At 45.4% G+C, this 26,799-nt stretch overlaps 1 protein-coding gene across 5 annotated transcripts in view; it reads right to left on the reverse strand.

Annotated features, from left to right (window-relative positions):
* trub1 (TruB pseudouridine (psi) synthase family member 1) overlaps window positions 1–26,799 on the reverse strand; it is an 80,038-nt gene that overhangs the window by 23,498 nt on the left and 29,741 nt on the right. For all 5 annotated transcript variants that reach the window (XR_011592751.1, XR_011592750.1, XM_070876577.1 and 2 more), the window contains exon 4: window positions 1,036–1,117. Coding sequence is in view for 3 of the 5 variants with exons in the window: in XM_070876577.1 (XP_070732678.1) it covers window positions 1,036–1,117 (82 nt within the window). In the remaining 2 variants the exon portion in view is untranslated. The remainder of the gene's footprint in view (window positions 1–1,035; window positions 1,118–26,799) is intronic.

Here is a 26,799-nt window from a genome sequence, read left to right on the forward strand (position 1 = left end):
AGTCTTTGATGATGGTAGATATAAATTTTAAAAATGGCACTCAAACTAACTTTCCAACTAATCTTACAATGGAATGATTTCAGATGGAAAGCTCCACTATTTTCTCTACTCTGTGCATCCACTGTACCCTATTCAGGAAATGACAATTGCAATCTCCTTAGGTAATGTTAAATGCGCTCCAAAGCTGAGCCAACACAAGGAAACCTGCCTCCAGCAAGGAAGGAGGTGTGGGGCTCAAGTACAAACGTCAGTTGAAACTAATTAAGTTTCCCACTTAATTTAACAACTTCTATAGCTAGAACTTTCCTGGGTGCATTAGATTTAATCCATGGCTAAAGTCATCGTCGGGAGTTGCTGAATAGCCTCAATGCAACAGAATCAGCCTAGCAGTCTATTTAGTTATCAACTCGTGTTCTCCTCTAAAGTATATGAGGGGGCATTGGAGACACATACCTATGAAACAATATTGAGGTTAGTGATTCAACAATTATGTTGTAACCTGAAAAAGAGAGAACGAGAGGACATTCCCACTGCAGTCACTACTGTGTGTGTGGACAAATGCAGCAACCAATTTGAGCAAAGTCCCACAAACAGCAATGAGATGAACAGCCAATAAATCGGTTTTGGCAGCGTTGGAAGAAATTTCCCTGCTCTTCTTCGAGAAAGTGGCAGGAGATCTTTTATGTTCATTTTCAGAGACAGACAGGGCTTCAGTTCAATGTCTCATCCACAAGAGAACACCTCTAACAATACAGCACTCACTCAGCACTGCATTGAAGTGTCAGTCTAGGTTATTTGCTCAGCTCAACTGAAGTGCAACTTGAACTCACAAACTTCTGCTTCAGAGATGAGAGTGCTCTGAGCCAAGATTTAATATTTTAAAACATTGCTCTCAATGCATTCCTGAAGTGCATTACTTACTAAACCTATCACATTATAAAAAGTTTAAAAAACAAAGGTAAGAATATTCTGTGGAAAATTCATCTGCAATAAAGAGAATTACTAAAATAAATTAAATTGCTGAAGCTTTCTTACCATACGATTGTTCTTCTGTCACCATCCCTATGGCGTCAAATGTGTCTGTGGCCTTTCCAAGTTCTCCAACTGTTGTATATTTCTGAAAATAAATTGGACAGCTAAATTCTACGAGCTTGCACTGCCAGATATAACCCATGGCACAAGTTCAAGGTAAACCACTTTTTCATTTCCACAGCAGATGTTATAATGAAATTGTGGTGTAGGTAGAAATTGTTCCAGACCCAAATATTTTCACCATCTATTTTCCTTTGCTGGGTTTGATTTTTTTTAATGGTTCTTCATTACTCACATGCAGTCTATGACAACTTACAGGGAGATAAACTAAGAAATACTGAGTGAGTGAGAACATGAACAAAATTAGGTCCTGTGTCTGGCTTGCTTGAACAGGACACTGATTATCCATCACCTCCTCCAGCCTAAACCACCAGCTGATTTGTCAAAGACAGTTAAAAAGACAAGATTATGGAGAATTAGATTAAATCATACTTGAAATTAACTCAAATTTGATTGAAATCAGCCATTGTAAAAATTTACAATCAGTGGGTTTTAACCAATTTATAGTATGATAAAATGAAAAAAGAATTAATAGTTTCTGAATGCTGTGAACGGTAACTGTATTAAAAATGCTGCAGCTCAAGGTAAAAAAACAAGTTAAAAAACAGGCAATTTTTTATTTTCACAACCTCCTCGATGCTAAATGTTAGTCTTGGATGAGGGGGTGAATGGGTGTACATGAACATTTTCTTAGTTTTCAGTGAAGCCAGCAAGACTTGATATGTGGCTCAAGGTGAATCCATGTAAATTTTCCTGCTATTAGCTGGTCTCCTACCTCTTTGAAAGATGCTGTGCCCGACAGGCAAGCAACTGGCAGCGAGCCATCTGCAAAGCCATATGTTAGTGAAGGCTGGGATCAAACTGCTGCCCAGGCAATGGTGCAGCATACTAATACACTATGCCAGTGTCTGCCCACAGAGGCCTGAGTTGCTTTATTAATATAGCAGTAATGAGCATTATTTGGTATATAAAAGGTTTCATGAAAGTTAGAAGCAGGGTGCAACTACACTATCAAATTATAAAATTACCAAGTATTAATTACTCATACCTTCCTTTCCTAGGTCACGATGTATTGAAGCACACGTATCCACATAGCTAGTGGTGATTTATATTCCTACAGTTTTGTTGCGAGTATCTTGACAAACAAACTAAAGCTATGGAGTTCAAACACTGAAGAATGATCAGTCTGCAAAGTGAAATCAAATTCAAGTTTTCAAATCACAACCTTCCAAAAATTAATTCAAATATTTATTTTACTGTGTAGTTATAGCCAATTCTCATCTCACTAATCTTGCCTTGCATCATAATTTAACGAACAATATTACAATAGCACAGAGCAGAACTTAATTTCTACAATTACCAGAGGCTTTAAGATGTGGAACTAGAACGACGAGTACATTTCAAGAGCCCAATTTATCTCTTTCAGTACTTTTTTACTGCTAATGGCAGATAGCCGTAACGAACACACTGATTACTAAAAGGCTGTCATGGGTGTTATCAACAGGGAAGTATGCAATATAGAACTTTAAGTGAAACAAATGCAACATTATAAATGGCATCCGTGCAGAACAGGCCCGATTGTCTCCTTGTGTTTTCAGTTTGAAGCTTTATTGTGCTTACTGTACATTAATGATTTAGACGAGGGGATTAAATGTAGTATTTCCAAATTTGCGGATGACACTAAGTTGGGTGGCAGTGTGAGCTGCAAGGAAGATGCTATGAGGCTGCAGAGCGACTTGGATAGGTTAGGTGAGTGGGCAAATGCATGGCAGATGAAGTATAATGTGGATAAATGTGAGGTTATCCACTTTGGTGGTAAAAACAGAGAGACAGACTATTATCTGAATGGTGACAGATTAGGAAAAGGGGAGGTGCAAAGAGACCTGGGTGTCATGGTACATCAGTCATTGAAGGTTGGCATGCAGATACAGCAGGCGGTTAAGAAAGCAAATGGCATGTTGGCCTTCATAGCGAGGGGATTTGAGTACAGGGGCAGGGAGGTGTTGCTACAATTGTACAGGGCCTTGGTGAGGTCACACCTGGAGTATTGTGTACAGTTTTGGTCTCCTAACCTGAGGAAGGACATTCTTGCTATTGAGGGAGTGCAGCGAAGGTTCACCAGACTGATTCCCGGAATGGCGGGACTGACCTATCAAGAAAGACTGGATCAACTGGGCTTGTATTCACTGGAGTTCAGAAGAATGAGAGGGGACCTCATAGAAACGTTTAAAATTCTGACGGGGTTAGATAGGTTAGATGCAGGAAGAATGTTCCCAATGTTGGGGAAGTCCAGAACCAGGAGACACAGTCTAAGGATAAGGGGGAAGCCATTTAGGACCGAGATGAGGAGGAATTTCTTCACCCAGAGAGAGTGGTGAACCTGTGGAATTCTCTACCACAGAAAGTTGTTGAGGCCAATTCACTAAATATATTCAAAAAGGAGTTAGATGAAGTCCTTACTACTAGGGGAATCAAGGGGTATGGTGAGAAAGCAGGAATGGGGTACTGAAGTTGCATGTTCAGCCATGAACTCATTGAATGGCGGTGTCGGCTAGAAGGGCCGAATGGCCTACTCCTGCACCTATTTTCTATGTTTCTATGTTATAGACTTTAGGAAGTTAGGCATCCAGTACAGCTTCTCTAAAATTATCTACTCACGTTCACAACACCTTTCAAATCACCTTTCACCTTTTAACTAAAAATAAGATACTTAAAGTGGCAAGTAAATGCAAGGCTATCATCACTTGTTAAACACAGGCCTGTTTCTTTTTCATCTGATTTCCCCGCTTTAGCTTCATTTTATATTTAAAAAATTACCTGAACTAAAGGGTGAGCTGGTCACCAACCTCGCTCACTGGGCACGAGATGGCCCACATATTTCCAATTGTCTAAGGCACTGGGCTGGCACAATATGTCTATTGTATACAACACCATTACAGTTGCAATACTTCAATTGCTACCCAAGGTCTCCCATGCAGCACAGCCACTAAGTCTTAAATGTAATCTTTGTTTAACCATTTAGCGTTATTTTAAAAGCATTAAGCATGCTCGGGGGCTGTATGGTTACTCCTGGTCCAATTTATCGTGTACAGCATGCAGTACATTAGTTAATGGTAGTATCATTACTGACCAAGTTAGCAAATGCCTGGAAGAGAGAGCTGCCAAACTTGGACTGTGTCAGGAGGAGAAGCAACCAATGCAAGTAACCTACTTGACCGTGCCCTCACCAAACTACCCATCATAAACATGTCAGTCCACAATAACACTGGTAGGCGATATCACCACACAGTCCATATGAAGACTGCTATGTAAGCAACCCTATGTAACCAGTATTATACTGCCACCAGAGGGCGTACCGGTTGGGAGTCCCAAGGGATTCCAGCATCCCTTGGGAGCACTGTATATAAGCAGGCCTTCCATGCTGTACCAGCACTCTGGAGTTGGAATAAAGGAACCAAGGTCACACTTACTCACGTCTACAGTACTCAGTTATATTACTTTATTATGAACATAACAAAGACAAAGTCTCATCTTCAGAGCGAGGACTATGTCCATTGTGTACTGTGGCACGATCATAATGTTGTGTGGGACTGACTAAGGGCAAAGCTATGGGATAGAAACTATGGGCATCAGCAGTAGAACTTAATACCATAATTTATAAATCGCATGGCCCAACGTTGTTTGCTCCTCAATCATCAAGACAGGAAACCAACCTGATTTAATGTGGAGCGTAAAAACACGTGCCAGGAGCAGCACCAGGCATGCGTTAAAATTAGAGAAGCTACAACACAGGGCTACCAACACGCCATAGAAAGAGCAAAATCCCTACCCAGTTGCCAAATAAATCAGAGCAAAGCGTTGTAGCCTTTTCACATCCAATCGAGAATGGTGGTGAGCAATCAGACAACGAACACGAGACTCCATGTATATCTCCAACTTCAACTCATGTTGGAACCCAGTATACCAACCCATGGTGGAACCCAGTAGACAAGTGCAAGCTCAAGGCTGATGTGTTTGCAAGTTTCTTCAGCCAGAAGTGCTGAGTAGATGATCCTACTCTGCCAAAGTTCCCACGATCAAGGATACCAGTTTCCAGCCAATTTGTTCACTTTTCAAGACATTAAGCAATGGAGTGCATGGGACACAGTCAAGGCTATGGACTCCAACAACATCCAAGCCACTATGCTGAAAACCTGTGCACCAGAATTAGCTGCTCCACTAGCCTAGTTGTGCCAGAACAGCTATGAAACGGATATCTATCCAACAATGTGGAAGATTGCCCAGGTACGTACGTACAAAAAAAGGAAAACTCTAACCCAGCAATTACAGCCCTATCGGCCTCCTCCCAACCATCGGAAAAGTGACAGGAATCATCAATGACCCAGCCTCCACTGCTCTCTGGGGCAGAGAATTCCATTGATTTACAACCCTCAGAAAAAATTCCTCCTCATCTCAGTTTGAAATGGGCGGGCGGCCCCTTATTCTGAGACTATATCCCATTGTTTTAATTTCTCCTATGAGTGGAAATATCCTCTCTGCATTCACCTTGTTGAGCGTCCTCCTTATCTTTTTTGTTCCGATAAGATCACCTCTCATTCTTCTGAACTCCAATGAGTAGAGGTCCAAACTACTCAACCTATCTTCATAAGTCAACCCACTCATCCCCGGATTCAACCTAGTGAACCTTCTCGGAACAGCCTCCAATGCAAGTATGTCCTTCCTGAAATACGGAGACCAAAACTGTACAGAGGGTGGCGGGGGGGAGGGAAGGAGCGAGTGGGAAGGAATGAATGGCTTATTTCTAATTTTCAGATTGGCCTGGAAATCCCGGCCTCCCTGGGTCCGTACAAAGTTTCTACGGACCCGGGAAGACATCGGAAAAGCCGGTTTTCAGCGCACAATACGCATGCGCTGAAAACCGGCTTTTCCGATCTGGAGCTTGATAGACGATCCGCAGATCGGGAGCACAGACATTTGCTTGGGCAAGATTGCGGGATTTACGCCCACCTTGCCCAGCAAATGTCTTCAAAATTCTTGCGCCTGAAAAAGCAGGCACATAGCCTACTTTTACAGGCACAAGTGTTTAAAAGCATACATAAATATAATAAAATTAAATGAAATAAACATTTTATTGTTAAAAACTCTGCTCACTAAGGCAAGTTTACTTTTAAACCGAATTACAAAACTTTTTTTTTTTAAATCAGAAAAACTGTTTTTTTTCCCTATAAGACATTAACTAACTTTAATTTCAATTAATTTTAATTGTGAGGTCTGTTTTTTATTTCTTTTTTTCCCCATTAATAGCAATGGGAACTCGTAGATACGGAGTTTTCATTGCTATTAATGGGAAAGCTGTGGGATACTGTACCTGATTGGCTGAGCAGTCACATGTGACTGCACCTTCTGCGTGGGAACCCTCCGGACAGGGGCACGCTTCGCAGCGTGGGAAGAAAAGGCCCCCCCAACGGAATCCAGGGCGCCTCCGAGGTAGATTCATAAAAATTCTCCGGTCGGAGGCAACTGCCCGTGGAAAGCCTCCGACCAGAACTTCAGGGCCATTATGTCTCCTCGATCTTGATAGCCCCACCAGAGGAAATAGTTTCTCTGTATCTATCCCTATTGAATCCTTTTAACATTTTAAACACCTCAATTAGATCACCCCTCAATCTTCTATACTCAAGGGAATACAAGCCTAGTTTATGCAACCTGTCCTCATAATTTAACCCTTTAAGCCAGTGATAATTCTGGTGAATCTGCTCTATACCCCCATCCAAGGCCAAGATATTCCTTCCCAAGGGGCAGTGCCCAGAAATGCACACCGTACTCCAGATGGGGTCTGATCAAGGCTCTATACAATTGAAGCAGAACTTCCTCTTCTTTATAAAATCTAATTTTAACAAACCACACGATTCAACTCTGACCAGTTATGTCCTAATCAGGATTCACACATCCTGTCAGCTACACAGGAATCATTGGGGTAGAAAATTGGCTGGTTTCTATAATGGACGGCAGATCCGCAATGCCAGTTTTATGCCACGGTGGCAATTTGAAAGTCTATGCCATTGTGTTCTGTAGAGCATCTGCTCATCAACATCAATCTTCGTTCTTCATCTCTAAACTGGTTCTTAATGCATCCAGCACTTTCAAATGATTAAAATCAACGGCTTTAACTAGTAATTTATTCCAACATATCCCCCATTGGGGAGGGGAAGGGTGGCAGAAAAACTTCTTCTCGTCTCTAATTCAATTGAATCTAGTCAATGTTGTACTCGTGCTCTCTCGTTCTGAATCACAATCTGAGTTAAATAATCTGCTTACAGCTACATTAACTCACACTTCTCTAAAATATACACTGAATATTCATGATGATTAATTATTAAACTTAATGAATAAAATATGAACAAAAAACATCTGCCAAAAGCCATGGTCAGAAAGAAGCAGCCTAAATGAATCTTTCAGAGTGGTGACTAAGACAGATAACCCTTTATAAAACTTCTTGTTCAGGAAGTGCATTAACAGGTCAAATCTGCTAAAAATGAGTAGTCATCTTCGGAACTCCCCCTCCCCCATGTAACATACTGCAATGGACTGGCCAAACAGAGTGCCTTTCATCCAATGGGACTAAAACCTAATCAGTAACTCAAATTCTTTTCTGTATATTTAATGGGTCCAAATTGCACCAATTATTAATGCAAGGTATTGGATTTAGGCCTTTTACATTTCTCCCAAGCAATCTGCAAATCAATCTAAATGCATATATGGCACCATAAATATAAAATAGGGCTAATAATCCAGTTTTACATTTCCTACTCAATTTAGCTGCTTACTGATCGACAAGGTGGTGGCTCACTGAGTCCTGTATGTGTGAGTAACGGATGGATAACAGCCTTAATGTATTTCACTTACATGGATGATTTGGGATAAATTATTCGGCTTTTGCAAATACAATTCTGGCATTAATCCCAAGTTGCTCTGCCATCAAACTACCATTACAGTACAATGCACTTCTCAAAATTAGGTGCCAAACAACAAAATGAAGCTGGAAAGAAAATAATGCGAATGACCCTAGTCGCTGCTGGAAACACAGAAAAACTGAAAAACGGTGCAAGGCTTTCATCTGGCATGTCAGAGCTCCAAAAAGAGCCAAATTGTGAGTTAGTATTTTTACAATGTTGTGGCAGCTCTAATTACAAAACAAAGTTGTATTATTTCGCAAACCTGGTTTATTCAGGCAAAACTGAGACAAAACAGCAATATCTACAGGGCGTAAAACTATCTATTCAGGAAGGCACGAAAATGATATGATTTGTGGGAAAAAAATAAGGAAATGCTTAAGGAGCTCTGCCTCAACTCGAACGTGAAAGATAATTACAAAAACTGATATTTGGTGGACAAGAACTTCATGGGTCTAGTCTTATAATGAAATGTACGTACAACTTAGCAAAACAATTGTACATCAGAAATATGTAGATAAATATGTGGGCTTGAAATTCCTCAGCCTGGTTGGGTTGGGCAAAAGAGAGCAAGAAATCAGCAGTTCAAACAGGCTGAGGCAAGCTGCAATTTGGGGCTGTGTTGCACTGGGTCTTTGTCCCCCTTTATTAAAAACCCAAATGGCAAAACCCACCACACATGGGTGTGGGTGCTTCTTGTGGCCATCCCTCTCTGCAAGATCATAAGAAGCAAGATGATATAATTAGAAAACTCACCAGTTCTGCCTCGGGTGGCCCCCAAGGCTAAGTATGTTTGACATGTGTGCCAGGAAAAGATCCCGACAGAAACGGGGCCCATCTTGCAGAAAATGCCAGTTTCATAACAGCAATTGATTGCTGCTGTCAAAAGAATTTTTGACAGATTGCAAGTGCCGGGTTTGGGTGTGATTTCAGGCCCAACATAAGGGGAAAGCTGCAATTTTTAAAATTTGTAATAAAAAATTTTTTTTTCTAAAACTCTTCGGTCAGAACAACCTGAGCTAAGATGTAGTGAGACAAGGTGCCGCAAAAAAACTCCTTGTCCCCCAACTCCAGGAAAGACACCTCAGTAAATGGTGCGAACACCCATGTCCACCCCTTTCCCCTCCCCCACCACCACCCCATGCAAAAGACTCTGACGCGAGGATCTGGCACTGGTCAAAGTCTCAGCAGGCTGACAGAGAAATTTCACACCAGCATTGATGACGAGGAGCTAGGCCATGTAACAGAAGGCAAGATTAAATGTTTAACCCACTAGATGTTTAACCTGCATTGTTACACTAATCCCTAGTGGCTGCACCAGAACGAATGTCGGCCGCAACCAAGAAATCACCAGACTGTTCAGCCCTCCTGGTCATGGATCATAATCCAAGCCAGGATTGTGGGGAGGGGTGAGGAAAGTAAAACACGAGATGAGAATTTGCAAATATAATCAAAAGGCACACAAATGTTGCAACCACTTTTAAATGTTTATTTCATGTACTATATTTCCCAGCTAGGAAGTTATTTAGTGGGATATCCTAATTTCTTCAATTGGTGGTGTTGAGTAGTGTGCAGGCAAGCAGGGGGAAGAGAAGGAACAGATTGATTTACTTATGAGCTGGGAAACTTATATACAGGTGCAGCGCCTAAAATCCAAAACTCTCAGGACCGAGGCCGTTCCGGATTTTGTACTTTTGGTTTGTTTTCTGCTGTCAAGAATCCAGAAACACCCGAGCCCAGGTTCGGGTACTTCCGGATCTTGGAACATCAGAAAGAGGGGCGGGGGAGATTCCCGCCAAAGTTGTCGTCGGGCGGGCCGGCTTGGCAGAGGTTGTCGTCGAACGGGGCCTCGTGGAGGTGGTGTTCGGGCGGGCGGGCCTCGCCAAGGAGGTCGTCGGGCAGGCCGCCGAGGGGGCCCCGAAGTAAGGGCAGTGGCGGTGGGGTGAGGAGAGCAGCAGCAGCGAGACCTCAGGTCGGCAGGGTCATCGGGTCCGGATTCCGGAACATTTTACGGATTCCAGATGACCTTGCCATCGATTGGTCTGGAGTCCGGATTCTGGAACATTCCGGATTCTCGACGCTGCACCTGTATTCCTCAACTGTACACAGCTCAAGTTTAGAAGTTACGTTGGGCCTGCAATCGTGCTCCCCACAGGTTCAGGGTTTAGCCATGCGGAGTGCACGTGCCTAAACCCGGCACTTGCAAAATTCTTTTGACAGATCTAACGCATCCAAAAATAAAAGGCCTCCGCAGGTGGAGAATTGGGCTATTTGCCAAAATCCTACCCAGCGAATGTCCTTCACATTCTTACGACTGACAAAAGCAGCACAAGACTTTTAAAATGCATAAAAATACATTTTTATAAAAGAATGTCAACATTTAAAATCCTGTTAAAAGGTAAGTTTATTTTTAGACCTTTAAAATATGTACATTTATTTTTCAAAAAATTAAATTTTGAGTTATTTTCAGTATGAGTTTTTTGTTGGGGGTGGGGGGGGGGGGGAAATCCCCATTCATACTTATGAGTTCTGTCTACATGGGGATCCCCCTACTCTGATGGCCGTGGGCCGGCCGTGACCCCATTGATGCGTACGAAACCCCAAATGCTCCTGGGATACGTGTGCCCCTATGAAGGCCTTCACGTAGAGGGCCAGGACCGCAAGTCTCCGAACCTCTGAGACCACCAGGTACTTTCGTAGAAATTTTTGCGGTCGGCACCCGCAGGAAGCCATCGACTGCAATTTCGGGGTCATTGTCTCCACAAAAGGGGCGGAAAGTATTGTACTTACAACTCCAAAATATAAATAATTAACAGGGTACCATACTCTGCCCTTCTAAACTTGCCTGGAGCATAGACAGATCAATGACTCTTCTCTCCCAAAAAAACCTTGCCATCTGTCACCATCTTGTCCTGGCGCAAACAAGCATGTTGAGCTCATCTGAATGTGCACTGCCAATTTTCGTACGGTTCATTTGTAAAGTAGAATGTCCTGATAATTCAAAGTCACTTTTGCAATAAAATATATTGAATTGTCCAATTTGAATTAAGCAACATAAATAACAGAGGAATGTAGAAATTTAGTGATCAGATTATTTAGCAACTTTAAATTAAGAGAAAACTGCATACAATTTAGTTTTAACATAACCTGGAGCTATGTACAAAATCTCCTTCCAGCCATTTGCAGACAAGACAGTGACAGCCATGTCAGTGTGCAGTATTTGTTCATCACTTGTCTTCATTATGAAACATAAGATGCCTATTTACATTGGACAGCATAGAAGATGGCCATCTGTCATATAAAAATTATAGAAAACAAAATATATGGGGAAATTAAAGACTACAATTGAGGCAGCCATGTCGTGGCAGAAAATGGAGCAGTGTGGGGATTTTAAAGGTGCTATGTATACAATATACAGATGCAGTGTCCAGAATCTGGAACCCTCGGGACCGAGGCCATTCTGGATTCCACGTTTTTCCGGACTTCGTTGAGTCTTTGACGTCACGAATCCGGAAACACCCGAGCCCAGGTTCGGGTGTTTCCGGATTTCAGAATGTCAGAAAGGGCAGAGGGTGCTCGTCGAGGTGCTGTTCGGGCCGCCAACCCCGTCGCTGAGGTCGTCGAGCAGGGCCCAGCCACCAAGGAGTTGTTCGGGTGGGGCCCAGCCACCAAGGAGTTGTTCGGGTGGGGCCCCGCCGAAGAGGAGCTGGTCGGGCAGGGGTGGTTTTTGGGCAGGCTGGCAAGGAGGCCCCGATGTAGGGGTAGCGGCGACAAGGCAAGGCCCGAGGTCAGGCAGCGGCAGGACCTTGAGGTCAGCAGGGTCAGTGGGTCCAGATTTTGGAACATTTTACGGATTCCGGACGACCATGCCACCAATCGTTCCGGAGTCCAGAACTCCGGATTTTGGGCGTAGCACCTGTACTGGAGTGTAGGAAAAGAAACTGACAGACGAATGCATTTTTTCGCCATTTGCAAGACAGTGGAGAAAAGGGTTTTACCCTTGCAGATGATGGTCATTTCACATGGGATGAATTACTTAAAAACACAAAATATAGATACCAATAGATCATAATATAAAACAGAAGCAGCAAGGGTTGTTCTCTTACACCTCCTACAAAACAATAATCTAGGATTTCAAACTACAGTGTTGAGCAACTCATTAAAATGGAATTATTAGCGTATACTGCTTTCACAATCTTTTGCAGAAGTTGCACTCAAAATGTCAGGACGTATTCATCCCTGTGACAATCTGGATTGTCACAAAATGTGACATTTAAAGCAAAACAGGGTAATATATTCTGAAATCTTTCCAACAATGATAGCCATTTTCTATCATAAAGAAAGCCCAACATACAGCATGCATTTTCTTACACCTCAGAACGCATTTCTATTTGCAAATTTTGCATCACGCTTGCAGCTGATTGGCTTAAATTTTATATTATAAAATAGCACCAAATCACAACTGAAGAGGCAAGTATACCAATGGAACGTGAAGAAATCAGGGAGATAAGCGTCCATTAAAGGAACAAAGACATGAGAACAAGCATGAGCAGACAGTAAAAGCTATCAAGAAAGAAGAAAGGAGGTGAGGGAAACCAATCAAATACCTCAAAATAGTAACAATCCTTTTGGTTATTATCTTGATTTATTATTCAAAATAAGAATTGTAATGTAATAAAAACAAAAAGCTTACACGGCCTGACTCCAGAGAAACAAAAAGAGCGACAGCTTAAGTTTGACACTGTATAAGGTGCAACACCAGTGTGGTGCCAGATTTAAACCCAGGTCCCACAGATGAAAGGACAGTATGCTCCATCACCCAGCCAGTCTGCCTCGTAGGAGATTTTCTAACTGAACTTTTTGTCTTGCAAAAGAGCAAGACTGTTTGAACTCCTATCCTCTTCACTGCTCAGCAGAAATTAGATACCATGAGCCTTGAAGCCAGCATGCCTGTCTATTACAAGATTTTCATTAAAAAACCTGAACAGGAATTAACTTTTATTACTTCGAGGTGACTTGGAGGAATAGATACTGACTAAGAGTGTACTATGGTATAAATTTTACTGAACATAAAAAAATAACAATTGATGACAAGGCTATAAGTGGCTTTTACTGCTCAGACATATCAGCATCTCTCATTTCCACAGGTAACTGATTCTTCCCTAACAGAGGACAGAAACCAATGTCCAATTTTTCCTGGAGACTAATATAGCAACACATGATTGCTACAATAAATATTCACTCTCCTTCTCCTCCCCCACCGTCCCCCACCAAACAGATCGACTATGTTGGATGCGGAGCGAGAATGGGAACTAACTATTTAATAGTTAAGAGTTAATAAACGGAAACTTCAGTTTTAAGAGCAGATATATGGGTAGCTGTGAACAGTTGTCGCGGCACAAAAATGACAGCAACAGTGATCGAACAGTTCAGCAGTTACAAAAATCACAGACGAGTGGATTTCAAATTTTAGACAGACCAAGAGTAGCAGTAACTAGTCAGGTTGGTGAAATGGATTAAAACTCCATAAAGCAAAAAAAAAGTTTGTGATTGACTAAAATGAGGATTTCACCTGTTAAATTACCCAACGTTGCATTGACCATACATAAAAGGAGTAAAAGCAGCTCGACTCAGCTCGCAAGTAGCAATAGGGAACAAGCAAGCAGCAGAAAACTGAGCAACTGAATTTTGTCTCTAGAATTCAGCTCAAAGCTACACCTCTTCTGGGTCTAATGAAAACAACTGCATTTTGGAGCTGGGGAAAATGGGGAGCATTACACACCCAGATCTTTATGACTGACAGAAAGACCGGCCATGCAAAAAATGTACCAGGACTGTGCGTTTGTAAGCCCCACCCAATCCAACCCTCTCTAGTAATACAAAAGGAATGGCAGCACAAGAGAAGATGCAATTATTAGGACTGTAATGAAAATGTTTTAAAATATAACATAAATTTAATCAGAGATAGATTGATGAGAAAAACAAAATAAGGAGTTGTTCATGTAACTACAGCATGATAAATTTGCATATTTGTGCGAGAAGGGAGCAAATCGGTTTACCTACCTGCAGCAGTGAAGAAAACACGGTTGGGTTATTTTCTGGGAACAAATCAAAAACACATGCCTCAGTGTTCTGAGCACATCTCACCTTTCCCAAATTCCTCCAGTGGCCATTCACATCCTCCTCCATTTCCAACGCAGCACATGCCCTTGAAACAGTAACCTCGGACTCACCACGAGCAATGCCACAGCAGATTCATTCATTTTTATTGGGTCGGATTTTAATGTAAAAATAATGGCGAGGCCATCAGCGCTCCAGGTTATTTTTATGCAAATCGGACAGCAATTTCCGGTGACCACACCTGCACTGTCCAAGTCAGCATGGATTTGTGAAAGGGAAATCATGCTTGACAAATCTTCTGGAATTTTTTGAGGATGTTTCCAGTAGAGTGGATAAGGGAGAACCAGTTGATGTGGTATATTTGGACTTTCAGAAGGCGTTCGACAAGGTCCCACACAAGAGATTGATGTGCAAAGTTAGAGCACATGGGATTGGGGGTAGTGTACTGACATGGATTGAGAACTGGTTGTCAGACAGGAAGCAAAGAGTAGGAGTAAATGGGTACTTTTCAGAATGGCAGGCAGTGACTAGTGGGGTACCGCAAGGTTCTGTGCTGGGGCCCCAGCTGTTTACACTGTACATTAATGATTTAGATGAGGGGATTAAATGTAGTATCTCCAAATTTGCGGATGACACTAAGTTGGGTGGCAGTGTGAGCTGCGAGGAGGATGCTGTGAGGCTGCAGAGCGACTTGGATAGGTTAGGTGAGTGGGCAAATGCATGGCAGATGAAGTATAATGTGGATAAATGTGAGGTTATCCACTTTGGTGGTAAAAACAGAGAGACAGACTATTATCTGAATGGTGACAGATTAGGAAAAGGGGAGGTGCAAAGAGACCTGGGTGTCATGGTACATCAGTCATTGAAGGTTGGCATGCAGGTGCAGCAGGCGGTTAAGAAAGCAAATGGCATGTTGGCCTTCATAGCAAGGGGATTTGAGTACAGGGGCAGGGAGGTGTTGCTACAGTTGTACAGGGCATTGGTGAGGCCACACCTGGAGTATTGTGTACAGTTTTGGTCTCCTAACCTGAGGAAGGACATTCTTGCTATTGAGGGAGTGCAGCGAAGGTTCACCAGACTGATTCCCGGGATGGCGGGACTGACCTATCAAGAAAGACTGGATCAACTGGGCTTGTATTCACTGGAGTTCAGAAGAATGAGAGGGGACCTCATAGAAACGTTTAAAATTCTGACGGGGTTAGACAGGTTAGATGCAGGAAGAATGTTCCCAATGTTGGGGAAGTCCAGAACCAGAGGTCACAGTCTAAGGATAAGGGGTAAGCCATTTACGACCGAGATGCGGAGGAACTTCTTCACCCAGAGAGTGGTGAACCTGTGGAATTCTCTACCACAGAAAGTTGTTGAGGCCAATTCACTAAATATATTCAAAAAGGAGTTAGATGAGGTCCTTACTACTAGGGGGATCAAGGGGTATGGCGAGAAAGCAGGAATGGGGTACTGAAGTTGAATGTTCAGCCATGAACTCATTGAATGGCGGTGCAGGCTAGAAGGGCCGAATGGCCTACTCCTGCACCTATTTTCTATGTTTCTATGTTTCTATGTTTTCTAAACACGGAAATCCAGAAATTGCTCTCCAAGATGCCCTCCTCCTCCAAAAGCTTCCCGAAAACAGCATCTCACCATCAGACGCCTCATTCAAATTCAGGTTGTACCTTTCCGGTCCGGGACTCTCTAGTCGGAAACATCCCTGGTCTGGCATCAATCCCGGTGTGGGTGGAGTCCATTGAAAAAAAAAATTCTAGCTTCACGTGTTAAATGTACATACGATGTATTTTGGATGACAAATCTTGCCAGTTTTGCCCTGGACAGCTGGAGGTTTTACACCCTGGCTGGTGCTGTGGTTTAACACGCGCTCCTTGCTGCCAAGGCTGCCTCTCCTTGCCTGATCGGTGGGCGTGCAAGCTCTGAAGACTGCAATTGCAGTGCCGGGCTGAGCCGACATTCTTCCCCCACCCCGCCGGACTCGGGGGGGTGGGGGTGATGTGTGTGTGTCTCGGTGCGAGAAGGCTGCCACTTCCACCAGTCAGGCTCTGCTCGTGGCTTACACACGGACAGACGCCGGGAGTAGGATTGTGGGTAAGGGTCGGCGTCTCTCCTTGACTTTATCCTCCACTTTATCTCCAATCTCTATGTATGTGGTTTTTTGAGGTGTTGGTGTGCATTGAGGTAAGCGGGCCAGGCAAGGAAAGGGAAGGGCAGGCGGCTGACTGAGGCGCTGAAGCTGGGCCTGAGGATTTTTTTTAAAATGGAGTAATTCTGGACGACTAAATGCTACACAGTAGGCTTCTGGTCGTTATTAGCAGCGTTGTCACGAGTTGACCTCCCGTGGTTCGGAAAATTCTCTGGTCCGGCCCCGGTCAGGTTCCAAGGGTGCCGGACCAGAGAGAACCAACTGTACATTGAACGACGTGAAGTTCCTGCACTTACCTCAGATACAAACTAAACTTGCCAGAAAAGGTTAGGGCTTGTCCATTCCAGTACCCTTTTAATAGTGTGGGAAGTCTTAATTATTGCCAAACAACCTCTCTGGCACTGAAAATTAACTTTTACAAGTATGGCACCCCACTCCTTCAGCTTTTAATTATTGTTGGAGAAATAATTTTTAAAAATGTTGAAACTTTTTCTTTGTCTCTTTTTAAAATCTCTCTCTCGCTCTTAATCCAATCTTTCTTTCCCTCTATTTCGCTTCCTGCGCCTGATTTGATATTGAATTCAATATTCCATGTCCCTTTCATGTCATGTCATGAGGTAGGCATCTTTTCCCAGCGGGCCCTGTTAATGTGCCCATTGAGCAAACTGGTATGTGATGCATGACAGCACAGAGTTAAATAACACACCGGCCCCAACAGTCCTCTCTATCTCCCAAAGTTCTGAAACTTGCTGGAAGAGAGAAATCACTTGGCAAAACCTGAACCCTACCATGGAGTCGTACATGAACAAATCAACACATTAAACCAACATGTTACCTCATGAAATAACTGTGGTATCACTATATACAAAATCAATACAAAGGAGTACAAGTGTTCAACTACATGGATATACTACTGGCACAATTGATATCACAACTCAACATTAAAAAAAGTGTGGTTCCTACAAGTATAACATTTACTTCCTTTAACACTGTGATGCTATTTCAAATTATGCATGGCAAATTTAACTAGTTATTTACTTACCTCTGAGAATAGTCACTTCCAAAATAGATAATGCAGCTTTCCACAAGGCCACCCTCCACAGAACTAGGAAAATAGGGCCTCTCACCAATATGTCACCACAGACGACAAGCCACTAATGCTCGATAAGCCCACACATCACCTACCATTACATCTACATCCACCCCCAGCAACCTGAAGATGATCAATGTTACGTTGCAATCAACATCTCATTCACAGTACACATCACTGTTCACTGTAGGAACACAATGGATTTCAGTTTAACAGGATATCTGGGTGGCACCCCATCAAATGCATCCTGGATAAAGAAGTGTCTCCCTAACTGAGGATAGCTGTTCAACTTTTGGCGACGTGAGGAAGTGCATAGGAGGTTGAACAAGGACCAAAAGTCAAGATCAAGGTTTTAAAGCACGAGGCAGTGGTCTCACTGCTTCTCTACAGCTGCGAGATTTTGATGTGACCTCTGTAGACAGTCCAAGACTTGAAAACCCTTCACCCTTGCAACCTCAATGCCATCATAAACATTAGATGGAAAAACATGTCTCCAAACAATTAAATACTGGCTCCTTCTCACTTGTCAGGGATACAGGACCTGCTGATCAAATTTCAGTTGAGATAATCTGGCCATGTTCAGAGGATGTCCGATGATTGAGAGCAAATGGTCCCAAAAAAGAACACTTTATTGAAAAGGAACTTAAACTGTGACATAATTTTGACAGATGACAGAAGGTAGAAACCACTTTTAGAGACACCATGTTGAAGCTGTGTAGGAGAAAAGGAAAAAAGACAAATCTAAACTACGAATCAAGTTGCAGTAAACTCTGAATTCAGCACTGAGTGTAGTCACATCCACTTTTGATGTACCTGACCAGTGTGCCATATGACCACTAACCCTACAATAAAAGGCGCGTTGTAAATGCAAGTTGTGTTTATAGTAATGAAAGAAGGCATGCCATCCAAGACTCTAAACTATGGCCGGAATAGGATGTCACTAAAGAAATCAAGGACGGTATCCAATTAAAAACAAGGGCATACAAAGTGATCAAAACTACTGGGAGGACAGAAGATTGGGAAGCTTCTAAAAGTCAACAAAAAATGACTAAAGAAAATGATTAGAAAAGGGAAGATAGACCACGAAAGTAAATTAGCACAAAATATAAAAACAGATAGCAAGAGTTTCTATAGATATATAAAAAGGAAAAAGAGAGAGTGGCTAAAGTAAATGTTGGTCCCTTAGAGGATGAGACTGGGGAATTAGTCATGGGGAACATGGAGATGACAGAAACTCTGAACAAATATTTTGTATCAGTCTTTACGGTAGGACACAAACACAATCACAATCACTAAGGAGGTGGTACTCAGTAAGATAATGGGACTAAAGGCAGATAAATCCCCTGGACCCGATGGCTTGCATCCTAGGATCTTAAAGAGAAGTAACGGCAGGGATTGTGGATGCATTGGTTGTAATTTACCAAAATTCACTGGATTCTGGAGAGGACCCAGCAGAATGGAAAACTTCAAATGTGATACCCCTATTTAAAAAGGGAGGCAGACAAAAAGCAGGAAACTATAGACCAGTTAGCCTAACATCTGTGGTTGGGAAAATATTGGAGTCCATTATTAAAGAAGCAGTAGCAGGACATTTGGAAAAGCAAAATTTGGTCAGGTAGAGTCAGCATGGATTTATGAAGGGGAAGTCATGTTTGACAAATTTGCTCGAGTTCTTTGAGGATGTAACAAACAGGGTGGATAAAAGGAAACCAGTGGATGTGGTGTATTTGGACTTCCAGAAGGCATTTGACAAGATGCCACATAAAAGATTACTGCACAAGATAAAAGTGCACGGGGTTGGGGGTAATATATTAACATGGATAGAGGATTGACTAATTAACAGAAAACAGAGTCTCGGGATAAATGGTTCATTCTCTGGTTGGCAACCAGTAACTAGTGAGGTGCCGCAGAGATCAGTGCTGGGACCCCAACTATTTACAATCTATATTAACGACTTGGAAGAAGGGACTGAGTGTAACGTAGCCAAGTTTGCTGACAATACAAAGATGGGAGGAAAAGCTGTGTGTGAGGAGGACACAAAAAATCTGCAAAAGGACATAGACAGGCTAAGTGAGTGGGCAAAAATTTGGCAGATGAAGTATAATGTTGGAAAGTGCGAGGTCATGCACTTTGGCAAAAAAATCAAAGAGCAAGTCATTATTTAAATGGAGAAAGATTGCAAAGTGCTGCAGTACAGCAGGACCTGGGGGTACTTGTGCATGAAACATAAAAGGATAATATGCAGGGTCAGCAACTGATCAGGAAGGCCAATGGAATCTTGGCCTTTATTGCAAAGGGGATGGAGCATAAAAGCAGGGAAGTCTTGCTACAGCAAGACAGGGTATTGGTGAGGCCACACCTGAAATACTGCGTGGGGTTTTGGTTTCCATATTTACGAAAGGATATACTTGCTTTGGAGGCAGTTCAGAGAAGGTTCACTAGGTTGATTCTGGAGATGAAGGGGTTGACTTATGAGGAAAGGTTGAGTAGGTTGGGCCTCTACTCATTGGAATTCAGAAGGATGAGAGATGATCTTATCGAAACATATAAGATTATGAGGGGGCTTGACTAAAGGGGATGCAGAGAGGATGTTTCCACTGATATGGGGGGGGGGAGACTAGAACTAGAGGGCATGATCTTAGAATAAGGGGCCACCCATTTAAAACTGAGATGAGGAGAAATTTGTTCGGGTTGTGGATCCGTGGAATTCGCTGCCTCAGAGAGCTGTGGAAGCTGGGACAGTGAATACACTTAAGACAGAAATAGGCAGTTTCTTAAACGATAAAGGGTTAAGGGGTTCTGGGGAGCAGGCAGGGAGGTGGAGCTGAGTCCATGATCAGATCAGCCATGATCTTATTGAATGGTGGAGCAGGCTCGAGGGGCTGCATGGCCTACTCCTGTTCCTATTTCTTATGTTTTTATTGCCAAATTTTCCAAAATATGCAATTGTCAATATTTTAATAATTCAAAATCAGAAAAATCTTTAAATATATGAACCATAACAAACACAGCAGCTTCCGGTGCGTGCATTATGTACACATGGCAAATTAAGTTTTTTTTTTATATTCGTTCATGGAATGTAGGCATCGCTGGCTAGGCTGGCATTTATTTATTATTATTTTTTTTTTCTAATTTTATTCGTAGCCAATCTTTCCAATTCTTTGTCAGATCACAAACGCACATCAAGGATCACCCTGCGCTAATGCTCTTAGCCAAAAGGCCTAGAGCCCAAGCACCGTTCCTGGAAGTACTGCAATACCAGGTTCGTGCCATGGAGGTGGATGGGTCAGCAACCCCACACACCCCGTGGAGGTGGATGGGTCAAGCCACCCCACCCACCTCCTATTTCCAAAAAGCATAGGAGAACCACCTCCTGATCCAGGGAGAACCACGTTGGGGTCATGGTTACTCCCCTGTCAGGTCAGTTACGCATGATCTTAGCCAAAAGGCCGAGCCAGGCTGGCATTTATTGCCCATCCCCAATTGCCCTTGAGAAGGTGATGGTGTGCTGCCTTCTTGAACCTCAGAGGACAGTTAAGAGTCAACCACATTGCTGTATGGGTCTGGAGTCACATATGGGCCAGACCGGGTAAGGGCACCAGATTTCCTTCCCTAAAAGGACATTAGTGAATCAGATGGGTTTTTATAACAATTCAGTAGTTTCATTGTCACCATTACTGATACTAAACTTTAAAAAAAAATGTATTAACTGAATTTAAATTCCCCAGCTGCCATGGTGGTATTTGAACTCGCGTCTCTGGATCATTAGTCCAGGATTACTAGTCCAGTAACATAACCACAATGCTACTGTATGTACTCTTCTGTGGAATGCACTAAAGAACTAAAGATGCACTTCAACCAGTTATTCTTTGTGAAGGCAGATGTAAGCATTCATCATTTGCTTAAAATATTGCATAAGTTCTTTCTGAAATTGCTGATCAAATTGAATGACACAGTTTTGTGGTTACAAACTTGGGTTTGTTTTTGACCTAAAAGAACACGTAATTGCTTATAACTGAATTCATCTGTCATTTTGACTGAAATTCAGAAAAAAAAAACGAAAATTGGAGCTGCATCAATTCAAATCATTTCTTCAAGGAACAGAATTCTATATAACAGACTGCAGAGAAGAGATCTAGAATTGGCTCATACAGTGCCATATTTCTATCAGTCGTGCTCCATATAAAGATTCCTTTTCCTCCCAGTTCACTCATCATGCTATCCAAACAGAATATTTTCAAAGAAATTTGACAGCAAGATACAGTGTCATTAGAAATGCAGCATAAAATTAATTTAGGCTCTGCGTTCAAAGTTGGTACCGACAGAATCAGTGGAGCCACTCCATTTATAACCCTCAACAACTGTACTGAGGAAGGGAAGGGGGAAAATTCCTACACATGTCCCCCAATTCTCTCATTACGAGTTCATCCGGCCACCAAGTAGCTCTCCATCTAACATCACTCTCTAAAGTAATGATCAGAAATGTAAAATAATGGGCCCAAGTTTCCACATGATTCGCGCCTGATTTTTAGGAGCAACTGGTGGAGAACGGACTATTTTAGAAATCGCAATTCTCCACATTTTTTTTTCTGCAGTTCTAGTCAGGTAGAACAGTTCTAGTTTAGAACAGAATTTTTTCTTCAAAAGGGGGCGTGTCCGGCCACTGACGCCTGATTTGAAAGTTTCCACAGTGAAAATGTACTCCAAACTAAAGTAGAATGGAGCCAGAGAAGATTTTTGTAGAACTGAAAAAACCTGTTCTACACATTAAAAAATCAGGCGCAGGTTACAAATTAGGCGTCCAGAACGAGGTGGGGGGGAGGGGAAGGGAACTCATTAAATTCGACAATAAATCCTTATTTATACTTCTACAAATATTATACAAATAAATCCAACCTGAATAAACATTTATAAGCCAAGAAAAGATTAAATAAACCATCTTCCTGCCTGTGTGAAAGTGCTTCAGCCAGGGAGAATTCTGCAGCCGTTCGTGCCGCTGAGCGGGAGGGGGCGGGGGAGAGGGGGGGCGGGGGAGAGAGGGGGCGGGGGAGAGAGAGAGGGAGGGGGGAGAGAGAGAGAGAGGGAGGGGGGAGAGAGAGAGAGAGGGGGCGGGGGAGAGAGAGAGAGAGGGGGCGGGGGAGAGAGAGAGGGAGGGGGGAGAGAGAGAGGGAGGGGGGAGAGAGAGAGAGAGGGGGCGGGGGAGAGAGGGGGCGGGGGAGAGAGGGGGCGGGGGAGAGAGGGGGCGGGGGAGAGAGGGGGCGGGGGAGAGAGGGGGCGGGGGAGAGAGGGGGCGGGGGAGAGAGGGGGCGGGGGAGAGAGGGGGCGGGGGAGAGAGGGGGCGGGGGAGAGAGGGGGCGGGGGAGAGAGGGGGCGGGGGAGAGAGGGGGCGGGGGAGAGAGGGGGCGGGGGAGAGAGGGGGCGGGGGAGAGAGGGGGCGGGGGAGAGAGGGGGCGGGGGAGAGAGGGGGCGGGGGAGAGAGGGGGCGGGGGAGAGAGGGGGCGGGGGAGAGAGGGGGCGGGGGAGAGAGGGGGCGGGGGAGAGAGGGGGCGGGGAGAGAGGGGGCGGGGGAGAGAGGGGGCGGGGGAGAAGGGGCGGGGGAGAGAGGGGGCGGGGGAGAGAGGGGGCGGGGGAGAGAGGGGGCGGGGGAGAGAGGGGGCGGGGGAGAGAGGGGGCGGGGGAGAGAGGGGGCGGGGGAGAGAGGGGGCGGGGGAGAGAGGGGGCGGGGGAGAGAGGGGGCGGGGGAGAGAGGGGGCGGGGGAGAGAGGGGGCGGGGGAGAGAGGGGGCGGGGGAGAGAGGGGGCGGGGGAGAGAGGGGGCGGGGGAGAGAGGGGGCGGGGGAGAGAGGGGGCGGGGGAGAGAGGGGGCGGGGGAGAGAGGGGGCGGGGGAGAGAGGGGGCGGGGGAGAGAGGGGGCGGGGGAGAGAGGGGGCGGGGGAGAGAGGGGGCGGGGGAGAGAGGGGGCGGGGGAGAGAGGGGGCGGGGGAGAGAGGGGGCGGGGGAGAGAGGGGGCGGGGGAGAGAGGGGGCGGGGGAGAGAGGGGGCGGGGGAGAGAGGGGGCGGGGGAGAGAGGGGGCGGGGGAGAGAGGGGGCGGGGGGAGAGAGGGGCGGGGGAGAGAGGGGGCGGGGGAGAGAGGGGGCGGGGGAGAGAGGGGGCGGGGGGGAGAGAGGGGGCGGGGGGGAGAGAGGGGGCGGGGGGGAGAGAGGGGGCGGGGGGAGAGAGGGGGCGGGGGAGAGAGGGGGCGGGGGGAGAGGGGGCGGGGGAGAGAGGGGGCGGGGGAGAGAGGGGGCGGGGGAGAGAGGGAGGGGGGAGAGAGGGAGGGGGAGAGAGGGAGGGGGGGGAGAGAGAGAGGGAGGGGGGAGAGAGAGAGGGAGGGGGAGAGAGAGAGGGGGGCATCGGGTCGGGGAACAGGAGCACGGGTCGGGTCAGTGGGGGGGGGGGGGGCGGGTCTCGGGTCGGGTCGAGGCGGGGGGGGAGCGGGTCTCGGGTCGGGGCGGGGGGAGGAGCGGGTCTCGGGTCGGGGGGGAGCGGGTCTCGGGTCGGTGCGGGGGGGGGGGGGGGTGTCCGGGCCGGGGGGGGGGGGGGGGGTGGAGCGGGTGTCGGGTCGGGGGGGGGGGGGGGAGCGGGTGTCGGGTCAGGTCTGGTCGGCGGGGGGGGGGGGGAGTGTCGGGTCTGGTCGGGCGGGGAGCAGCAGCTGGCCGTGGGAGGAGCCTCATTCACGCAGCTGCAGTGAGGCCATTGGGCCAGGGCTAGGGGCTGCGTGCTTCGGGCCCCTCCCATACAGTTCGGCGCCTGGAGCTACTGCACTTGCGTGCCGACTGTAGCGCGCATGTGCAGAGGTCCCTGCACTGTTTTCAGCGCCGGGACCTGGCTCCGCCCCCCCACAGCTCGTGCTGACTGCGCCCAGGGCCAGAGGACCTGCAAGTAGGTGGAGAATACCAAGGATTTTTTTAGGCGCCGTTTTAGGCGCGAAAAACGGGCGCCCCGCTCAGAGGGGCGCCCGTTTTTTTTCTTGTGGAAACTTGGGCCCATAAGAACTGAGTTTATTACAGGTTGGACCTCTATGGTCCGGCACCCTCGGGATCTGACCGGTGCCGAAAACAGAGAATTTTCCGAAACACAGGAGGTCTGTCTATGACTGTACCGATAAACCCTACATAAGGCATGCACCTAGCCTAGCCTTACCGGTACCTGTAGAGTGCTGCTCACCGCTCTCCTGAGCTATCATCTTCGGGTAAATTAGAGTTAAATAATAGCACAGAACATGGAGAGCCAGGACTGCTGGCCGGACAGAAACAAACTTTGCGGAAGCACGGGAAACCAGGACGCCACTCATGCAAAGAAGCAGTTCCGCAAACTAATGCCGAACCACAGATATTGCCAGACCAGATAGTCCCGGACCAGAGAGGTTCAACCTGTACAAGTAAAAAAAGTAAAAATCAAAGACAGATGACTTCCTCGCTTAGAAAATGTACATCTCAATCCTAGCCCATGTTCTGAGGGCAGGTATCTTGGTAGTCTGTCATATCCAACAAAGATGTTGATGTGCTAATCATCAATGGCATGTGTCTTGAAGTGGCTGTATAGGCCAATTCTGGATGCACATAGTCTCTTGCACGTCGGACAAGGGAAGTGCGATGTGCCTGATGCTGGCAGTACTGCCACCTGATGTCGTCTATCTCTTGTGTCCCGCAGGCGTTGACATTGGCTTTCTTCGAAGGTCTGGCAGGCAGTCCTCGTGAGGGTTCGCCACTGGATTTTATTAGCTGCTGTATTCTCGAGGACCTTTGGTCGGATACCAGAGTACTGGAGGTTAGCCTTGATGCAATCTTTGAAGCGCTTGCGGGGGCGCCCCTGGTGTCTTTGAGCTTCACAGAGCTCGCCGTGAAGCAGCGGACGAGGGATCCTTGACTCATCCATGTGGATGACATGTCTAGCCCACCGGAACTGTGCTCGCATGATCATCACCTCGATGCTAGTTGATTGAGGTGCTGGAGAGAGCACAAAGTTTGACACCCGGTCTTGCCAGCGTATGTGGAGTATAGATCTGTGGCTGCGCATATGGAAAGCTTCCAACTTTTTGATGTGACGCCTGTAGGGTGTCCAGGTCTCACATCCATAAAGGAGAGATGAGAGAACGACTGCTCTATACACCAACAGTTTAGTTGACAGTCGGATGTGGTGGTGACTCAACATCTTAGTGCGCAAGCGACCAAGTACCTGGCTGGCTTTACAGATCCTTGCATCAATCTCCTTGTCCAAGGACCCATCACTTGATATGGTGCTGCCAAGGTACTTGAAGCTGTCCACTGACTTTAGTTGAAAACTGCCGATAAAGACTGTGGGAGCAGGTGCTGTGGTGCCAGGGGCAGGCTGATAGAGAACCTCGGTTTTACTAAGGCTGATGGTTAGGCCAAACAATTCTGTTGCCTCAGCAAATTTGCTGCGTATGAATTGTCGGTCACTCTCCTTGTGGTATACTGGCCACTATAAGGCTGTACTTTTGCCATGCATCACAGGGCCAAAGATTCCATGATTTTCACTCTTGGGATCGTTTAGCCAATCTGCCGGCTTACTACTTCACGTCACACTGCCGGGACACACCATGGATGAATAAGGTGAGCACTATGGACAAACTCACCAGCTGAAACAGCTGACCTGGTGAGAAGAGACAGCACTGCCAACTTTCTCAGCGCGAGCATGCACGTGGCCGACACATGCTCCTCTCCCCCTCCACAGCAGGAATCCATAATCCTGAGGATTCTGGCCTCAGCAGCTTTTTAACGTACAGTACCTCTGCACCCCCCACTGTCTCACTCACCCCTCTCCCATCTTCTCTGCATATAGCAGCATCTCCTCCATTCATTTTCATGAAGCCTGAAACACAGTGACCACTGCACAATACAACAACCGGCACTCCTCACGTCTGCAGCCCATGCAGCAGTAAACCTCAGAACCGACCCACAAAGTGCAGGTCATTTTGGGGCCCACACTGTACAAATATGTAGCTTTATATTTTTTATTTAAAAAAAATACAAACCAAAGTAAGGATAGTTTAGTTACGACTAAATACATTTCTAACTGTTCATTTTTACTCTTTTTCACTTACTTTTGGCATTTTTTAAACATGATAAATCTAGGATTTCCTCAAAAATGTGTAACAAAATTATAACACCTCCCTCCACAAAAAAGTAAGTATATGCAATTGCCATTGGTAATCATATTCATTTCAAACTTAAAACTTTTAATACACAATTACGTGTATCTGAATAGTAGGTGTAGGACGGTGGTATTTTTCCCAAAATACGAGTCTCAACTACAGAGACTGATTGGGTGGGTACTTATTAACACTAAGGCTATTCAAAATGAGAGATGAGTATTTAAAGGAAATGAAC

Source organism: Pristiophorus japonicus, chromosome 3, assembly GCF_044704955.1.
Source record: "Pristiophorus japonicus isolate sPriJap1 chromosome 3, sPriJap1.hap1, whole genome shotgun sequence".
Taxonomy (NCBI): domain Eukaryota; kingdom Metazoa; phylum Chordata; class Chondrichthyes; family Pristiophoridae; genus Pristiophorus; species Pristiophorus japonicus.